The 9,151-nt window shown below is 33.7% G+C and overlaps 1 protein-coding gene across 1 annotated transcript in view; it reads left to right on the top strand.

Moving 5' to 3' along the window:
* The first annotated feature begins 405 nt into the window (after nt 1–405).
* The window catches only part of LOC133579091 (uncharacterized), a 78,709-nt gene continuing 69,963 nt past the window's right edge, over nt 406–9,151 (top strand). The window contains exon 1 of the mRNA XM_061933656.1: nt 406–641. Coding sequence (XP_061789640.1) covers nt 531–641 — 111 coding nt within the window. The 5' untranslated portion in view covers nt 406–530. The remainder of the gene's footprint in view (nt 642–9,151) is intronic.

Raw genomic sequence — 9,151 nt, 5'->3', positions numbered from 1 at the left:
AGAGAGAGAGAGAGAGAGAGAGAGAGAGAGAGAGAGAGAGAGAGAGAGAGAGAGAGAGAGAGAGAGAGAGAGAGAGAGAGAGAGAGAGAGAGAGAGAGAGAGAGAGAGAGAGAGAGAGAGAGAGAGAGAGAGAGAGAGAGAGAGAGAGAAAGAGAGAGAGAGAGAGAGCGTTAAAAGGGCAGATGGTGACCGCGGGAAAGTGAGGAGCCAAGCGAGGAGCTCGCCATCAGCACACAGGAGGAGAGGAGAGGAGGAGAGGAGGAGAGGAGAGGCTGCCCTGCTTCCGCATCGCTTCTTCTCTGCGCTACAGAAGAAGAAGAAGAAGGAGAAGAAGAAGGAGGAGAAGAAGAAGAAGAAGCGGAAGGAGGAGAAGAAGAAGAAGAAGAAAAAGGCGGGAGTTTGGTGACGTTGACGAAGAAAGAAAAAAGGTTCGGTGAGCTGAAGGAGAAAAAGAGGGAAAGAAGAAGAGAAATCACAAGTTGAAGCAGACGATTAATTGTGTCAACTCCACAAAGTGTGGCGAGCAACCAATGGCGTGCTACTACATCGTCATAAGCTCCACCCACCTGCGTGACGGACAGCTCAGGAGCATCAAGGGCGTTTTCCGAGGACCAATAGGAGACGGCCGCCCTAAAAATACTGTAAGTACTTCTCAGAATACTCTGAAGTACTTGTCAAAATGCTGTAAGTACTCGTCAAAATACTGTAAGTCCTTGTCAAAATACTGTAAGTACTTGTCAAAATACTCGAATTACTTGTCAAAATACTGTAGGTACTTGTCAAAATACTGTAAGTACTTGTCAAAATACTGTAAGTACTTGTCAAAATACTGTAAGTACTTGTCAATATACTGTAGGTACTTGTCAACATACTCTAAGTACTTGTCAAAATACTGTAAGTACTTGTAAAAAATATTGTAGGTACTTGTCAAATTACTTTAAGTACTTGTAAAAAATATTGTATGTACTTGTCAAAATACTTTAAGTACTTGTAAAAATACTGTAGGTACTTGTCAAAATACTGTAAGTCCTTGTCAAAATACTGTAAGTACTTGTCAAAATACTGTAAGTTCTGGTCAAAATACTCTAAGTACTTGTCAAAATACTGTAGGTATTTGTCAAATTACTTTAAGTACTTGTAAAAAATATTGTATGTACTTGTCAAAATACTTTAAGTACTTGTAAAAATACTGTAGGTACTTGTCAAAATACTGTAAGTCCTTGTCAAAATACTGTAAGTACTTGTCAAAATACTGTAAGTTCTGGTCAAAATACTCTAAGTACTTGTCAAAATACTGTAGGTATTTGTCAAATTACTTTAAGTACTTGTAAAAAATATTGTATGTACTTGTCAAAATACTTTAAGTACTTGTAAAAAATATTGTAGGTACTTGTCAAAATACTGTAAGTCATTGTCAAAATACTGTAAGTCCTTGTCAAAATACTGTAGGTACTTGTCAAAATACTGTAAGTATTTGTCAAAATACTGTAAGTACTTGTAAAAAATATTGTATGTACTTGTCAAAATACTTTAAGTACTTGTAAAAAATATTGTAGGTACTTGTCAAAATACTGTAAGTCATTGTCAAAATACTGTAAGTCCTTGTCAAAATACTGTAGGTACTTGTCAAAATACTGTAAGTACTTGTCAAAATACTGTAAGTACTTGTCAAAATACTATAGGTACTTGTCAAAATACTGTAGGTACTTGTCAAAATACTGTAAGTACTTGTCAAAATGCTGTAAGTACTTGTCAAAATACTCTAAGTACTTGTCAAAATACTGTAAGTACTTGTCAAAATACTGTAGGTACTTGTCAAAATACTGTAAGTACTTGTCAAAATACTATAAGTACTTGTAAAAAATATTGTAGGTACTTGTCAAAATACTCTAAGTACTTGTCAAAATACTCTAAGTACTTGTAAAAAATATTGTAGGTACTTGTCAAAATACTGTAAGTACTTGTCAAAATACTGAAGGCACTTGTCAAAATACTGTAAGTACTGGTCAAAATACTCTAAGTACTTGTCAAAATACTGTAGGTATTTGTCAAATTACTTTAAGTACTTGTAAAAAATATTGTATGTACTTGTCAAAATACTTTAAGTACTTGTAAAAAATATTGTAGGTACTTGTCAAAGTACTCTAAGTATTTGTCAAAATACTGTAGGTATTTGTCAAAATACTCTAAGTATTTGTCAAAATACTGTAAGTACTTGTCAAAATACTGTAGGTACTTGTCAAAATACTGTAAGTACTTGTCAAAATTATCTAAGTACTTGTAAAAAATATTGTAGGTACTTGTCAAAATACTGTAAGTACTTGTCAAAATACTGTAAGTACTGGTCAATAAACTGTAAGTACTGGTCAAAATACTCTAAGTACTCGTCAAAATACTGTAAGTCCTTGTCAAAATACTCTTAAGTCCTTGTCAAAATACTGTAGGTACTTGTCAAAATACTGTAAGTCCTTGTCAAAAGACTGTAAGTCCTTGTCAAAATACTGTAAGTACTTGTCAAAATACTGTAAGTCCTTGTCAAAATACTGTAAGTACTTGTCAAAATACTGTAGGTACTTGTCAAAATACTGTAAGTACTTGTCAAAATACTGTAAGTACTGGTCAATAAACTGTAAGTACTGGTCAAAATACTCTAAGTACTCGTCAAAATACTGTAAGTCCTTGTCAAAATACTCTTAAGTCCTTGTCAAAATACTGTAGGTACTTGTCAAAATACTGTAAGTCCTTGTCAAAATACTGTAAGTACTTGTCAAAATACTGTAGGTACTTGTCAAAATACTGTAAGTACTGGTCAAAATACTCTGTAAGTACTTGTCAAAATATTGTAGGTATTTGTCAAAATACTGTAAGTCCTTGTCAAAATACTGAAAGTACTTGTCAAAATACTCTTAAGTACCTGTCAAAATATTGTAGGTATTTGTCAAAATACTCTAAGTACTTGTAAAAAATATTGTAGGTACTTGTCAAAATACTGTAAGTACTGGTCAAAATACTCTAAGTACTTGTCAAAATACTGTAGGTATTTGTCAAATTAATTTAAGTACTTGTAAAAAATATTGTATGTACTTGTCAAAATACTTTAAGTACTTGTAAAAAATATTGTAGGTACTTGTCAAAATACTCTAAGTATTTGTCAAAATATTGTAGGCATTTGTCAAAATACTGTAGGTATTTGTCAAAATACAATACCTAATTATAAAAATACTGTAAGTACTTATAAAAATACACGGGACGGCGTGGCGCAGTGGAAGAGTGGCCGTGCGCGACCCGAGGGTCCCTGGTTCAATCCCCACCTAGTACCAACCTCGTCATGTCCGTTGTGTCCTGAGCAAGACACTTCACCCTTGCTCCTGATGGGTGCTGGTTAGCGCCTTGCATGGCAGCTCCCTCCATCAGTGTGTGAATGTGTGTGTGAATGGGTAAATGTGGAAGTAGTGTCAAAGCGCTTTGAGTACCTTGAAGGTAGAAAAGCGCTATACAAGTACAACCCATTTATCATTATCATTTATCATTTACAATACGTAATTATAAAAATACTGTAAGTACTTATAAAAATACAATAAGTACTTATAAAAGTACTGTAAGTACTTGTATAAATACAATAAGTACTCATAAAAATACTGGTAGTACTTATAAAAATACTGTAGGCATTTGTCAAATTACTTTACCGTATTTTCCGCACCATAAGGCGCCCTGGGTTATAAGCCGCGCCTTCAATGAACGGCATATTTCAAAACTTTGTCCACCTATAAGCCGCCCCGTGTTATAAGCCGCATCTAACTGCGCTAAAGGAATGTCAAAAAAACAGTCAGATAGGTCAGTCAAACTTTAATAATATATTAAAAACCAGCGTGATGTGGGCGCGCATGGAGTCGTATATCAACATGGACGGAGCTGCGTGAAAAAAGCCACCCGGCCTCTTCGCGTAAACTTAAACTTCCCTTAACCACTCGCTCATCTTTTCTTCATCCATCCCTTCGAGTTAGCTTTTATGATGACGCCGGCTGGAAAGGTCTCTTTTGGCAAGGTCTTCCTTTTGAATATCACCATGGGTGGAAGTTTCTGGCCATTAGCATGGCAAGCTAGAACCACAGTGAAGGACGACTTCTCATTCCCTGTGGTGCGAATATTCACCGTACGTGCTCCCGTTGTATCCACAGTGCGGTTCACAGGAATATCAAAAGTCAGTGGAACCTCGTCCATGTTGATAATGTTCTCTGGCCGGATCTTTTTTTCAGCTATCTTGTTTTTACAATATGCACGGAAAGTAGCCAGCTTTTCTTGAAAGTCTTTAGGCAGTTGCTGTGAAATAGTAGTCCGTGTGCGGATGGAGAGATTGCGTCTTTTCATGAACCGTAAACCTGTCGCTTAGTAGGAGCCATTTTGTGGTCTTTACAGATGTAAACACACAAAGGAAATGAAACGTAATATCCGCGCGCTTTTTCTTCTTCTACGCGGGCGGGTGGTTGCTTACAGTAGAAGAAGAAGCGCTTCCTGTTCTATGGGGGCGGGTGCTTACCTTGGCGGTTGCTTGCGTAGAAGAAGAAGCACTTCCTCTTCTACGGGGAAAAAAGATGGCGGCTGTTTACCGTAGTTGCGAGACCGAAACTTTATGAAAATGAATCTTAATATTAATCCATATATAAAGCGCACCGGGTTATAAGCCGCACTGTCAGCTTTTGAGTAAATTTGTGGTTTTTAGGTGCGGCTAATAGTGCGGAAAATACGGTAAGTACTTGTAAAAAATATTGTATGTACTTGTCAAAATACTTTAAGTATTTGTCAAAATACTGTAGGTATTTGTCAAAATACTCTAAGTATTTGTCAAAATACTGTAGGTATTTGTCAAAATACTCTAAGTATTTATCAAAATACTGTAGGTACTTGTCAAAATACTGTAAGTACTTGTCAAAATACAATACGTAATTATAAAAATACTGTAAGTACTTATAATAATACAATAAGTACTTATAAAAGTACTGTAAGTACTTATAAAAATACAATAAGTACTTATAAAAGTACTGTAAGTACTTGTAAAAATACAATAAGTACTCATAAAAATACTGTAAGTACTTATAAAAATACAGTAAGTACTTGTGAAAATGCTGTAAGCACTAGGATGGACTCCACAAGTACATAAATACACAACCTCTGCATACGTGTGTGGGTGTGTGTGTGTGTGTATGTGTGTGTGTGTATGTGTGTTTCTGCGTGTATCTTTGTGTATAGGGATGTCTGTGTGTGTGCGTGTGTGTGTGCCCATGTGCGTTTGTCTCTGTGTTTATGTCACTGGGTTTGTGTGTGTTGGTGTGCGTGTGTGTTTGTGTCCATGTGTGTATCTTTGTGTACAGGTGTGTGTGTGTGCATGTGTCTATGTGTGTATGTAAATATGTGTGTGTGTTTGTCTGTGGATGTGTAACCGTGTGCTTGTGTGTGTGTCTTTGTGTATAGGGGTGTGTGTTTGTGTGTGTGTGCGTTTTTGTGAGAGTGTATATAACAGTGTGTTTGTGTGTGTGTGTGAATGTGTGTGTTTGTGTGTGTGCATGTGTGTTTGTCTGTGTATGTATGTAACAGTATGTTTGTGTGTAGGTGTGTGTGTGTGTATCTTTGTGTATAAGTGTGTGTGTGTTTGTCTGAGTGTATGTAACTGTGTGTTTGTGGGTGTTAGTGTGTTTGTGTGCGTGTCTTTGTGTATAGGGGTGTGTGTGTGTGTGTTTGAAGTCAAGAAGTGTTTAAGTGTAAATCAGCGTCACTTAGCTCCTCCCCCTCACTTAATTGTCAGCTGGTGAATTAATTTATTCATTTCCATTTGCTTGATTGACTTTAGGCTGATGAGGCAGATGGGGGAAGGATCACTCAGTACACACACACACACACACACACACACACACACACACACACACACACACACACACACACACACACACACACACACACACACACTTCCTGATGTTTGCATTTCAATGGTTACGTCCATGTGTTTATATCTTATATAAATATTACATCATATACTGTATCAGGGCCGGCCCGTGGCATAGGCCGTATAGGCAAATGCTAAGGGCGCCGTCCATCAGGGGGCGCCATGCCAGTGCCACAAATGTTGGAGGAAAAAAAAAAGAAAAAAAAAGTTGTTACTATTATTTCTAAATAAAAAAAATAATCTCACGTTAATTAAAATGCAAAGTAAAGCCTATTTAATAGAAATATTATTTGTTACAACATTACGCCCCCCCCTCCTCCCCACGCACGGTGCGCCCCCTCCCTTCCCGTATCATGACTCTTTTTGGACGTCACCACATCAAAAAATCAACACAAGATGTCAAAACGGCCAAAACTGTCAGGTGCCCAGGGAAGAAAAAAGAGAAAAGAAGAAGAGGAGAAACGAGAAAAGACAGAGGTAGCAGGTAGGTAACGTTAGCCTACATGAAATTATTTGTCTGTTACAGAATGTGATAGTAGCTGGCTTTTTAGCATTAAGCTAATGTTACATGATTCGGCAATTGCTAATCAATAAATAGCTAGTTCTGTTTTAACGTCGGGTTAATATTGTGGAGGGGGCTAAATTGTTATGGAAAATAATAATGTAACGTTAGGTAATTACAGTACTCCCACCTTACATTCCTCAGGGACATTTGTATTAGATCTTTTAAGCAGGTGTTTTTTGTTTACATTATTGCCTTCTGGTTAGCTAATGTTTGCCCTGCAGGTAATAGTCACTTTTCCACCCCTTTATATATTAGGTATAGTTGTAAGTAAAAAAAAAAAAGGTCAAAGACAAAGCTATTCGGGTTCTTGTGAGTATATACACTTCACTGCCGATGTGGGGGGGCGCCACCTAAAATCTTGCCTAGGGCGCCAGATTGATTAGGGCCGGGCCTGTACTGTATACTATATCATTTATATAACATCATATATATTATATCATATATCATGTATATTACATCATATATACTATATCATATATCATATATATTACATCAAATATACTATATCATATATATGACATCATATTTACTATAAAAAACAAGATTATGGAGGATAAGTTGTGATATCAGTGGTTGCGATACGGCGTGAAAAAAAAAAGAGAAATGTAATCGCACTACTTTTCTCTGCGGGGACATTTTTGTGGTCTCTATCAACACGGCTATCACATTTTAAAAGTAGTATGTACAAATATCTTAAATACACACAATCATAGTTCATGTTTGGGACATTTAGCAGGAGAAAACATGAGTACAAAAAAGATATCAAAGATGAAAAATACAATTGTATTGACCTGTGTTTGGATGGTTTGGAAGTAGGACTTCAAAGCAGAGATTAGAATAAAAAATAAAAGTATGTGTAAGAACAAAAAGTGCACTCAAAGGGAGTGGATCAAAAATACCAGACAGACAAACTACAAGTCGGGATAAATGATCCGTCTGAAGAACCAAATTGAGACACGGAGTGGAGGACGTCCTTCGCAGGAGTGTGTGTGTGTGTGTGTGTGTGTGTGTGTGTGTGTGTGTGTGTGTGTGTGTGTGTGTGTGTGTGTGTGTGTGTGTGTGTGTGTGTGTGTGTGTTGGCAGCCATTTAAAAAAAATATGAATGATGCAACAATTGTACAAAGTAGTATTCATCATATAATGTGATCTTTTTCCCTTTCTGAGAAAAAAAGTACAAACAATTGTACAAGAAGTACTTTCCTAGGGTGAGGTTTATTATATTTGTTATTTATTGTTTATTTCATGTGTTCTGTTAATGACAAAATGTTGTTGTTTTTTTCAGCTGAACTCAAAGTAAACGTCTGACAAGGACTTGAAATGTGTCGATGTGTCTTCAAAATACTTCAAATATAATTCAAATATACTTCATATACTATCAATTAATTTATTTAAATGTGTCAATGTGTCTTAAAAATACTTGATATACTTTTCAATGTACATTATACACTATTAACTACACTTTATACACTATTAAATATACTATTCGATTTACTTCAATAAACTGTTCAGTACAATTAAATATACTTTAGATACTATCAAATATACTACTAAATACACTTTACATACTATTAAATATACTTTATTTATTATTCGATTTGCTAATATACTATACATATACTTAAGATACTATCAAATATACTCAAATATAATAATATTATATTTTTACATTTTTTTTTTATTATTAAGCGTAAGAAGATGGATGGATGGATGGATAATAATATTATACTTATATACTATTAAATATACTGTTAGATATACTTTATATTATCAAATATACTTAAATATACTATTAAATATGCTTAGATATTATCAAATATACTTAATTGTACTACCAAATATACTTTACATACAATTCAATTTACTTAAATATACTATTAAATATACTCAGATATAATTTATATACTATTAAATATATTTAGATATACCATCAAACATACTTTATATATTATTAAATATACTATTAGATATACTTTAGATATTATTAAATATACTTAAATATACTATCAAATATACTTAATATACTATGAAATGTACTTAAATGTACTATTAAGTATACTTTTTATACTATTAAATATACTATTCAATTTACTTCAATAAACTTTTCAGTACACTTTATGTGCTATTAAATATACTTTATATACTATCAAATATACTACTAAATACACTTTAAAGACTATTAAATATACTTTATTTATTATTCGATATGCTAATATACTACAAATATACTTAAGATACTATCAAATATACTCAAATATAATATTATATTTTTACTTTTTTTATTATTAAGCGAAAGAAGATGGATGGATGGATGGATGGATAATAATATTATACTTACATACTATTAAATATACTGTTAGATATACTTTACATTATCAAATATTCAATTTACTTAAATATACTATTAAATATACTCAGATATAATTTATATACTATTAAATATATTTAGATATACCATCAAACATACTTTATATATTATTAAATATACTATGAGATATACTTTAGATATTATTAAATATACTTAAATATACTATCAAATATACTTAATATACTATGAAATGTACTTAAATGTACTATTAAATATACTTTATATACTATTAAATATACTTCCATATACTATCAAATAAACTTGATATACTATTAAATATACT

The sequence above is a fragment of the Nerophis lumbriciformis genome, linkage group LG02, assembly GCF_033978685.3.
Source record: "Nerophis lumbriciformis linkage group LG02, RoL_Nlum_v2.1, whole genome shotgun sequence".
NCBI classification, from domain to species: domain Eukaryota; kingdom Metazoa; phylum Chordata; class Actinopteri; order Syngnathiformes; family Syngnathidae; genus Nerophis; species Nerophis lumbriciformis.
The sequence above is the reverse complement of the archived record's forward strand: the minus strand, read 5'-3'. Positions and strand labels throughout refer to the sequence as shown.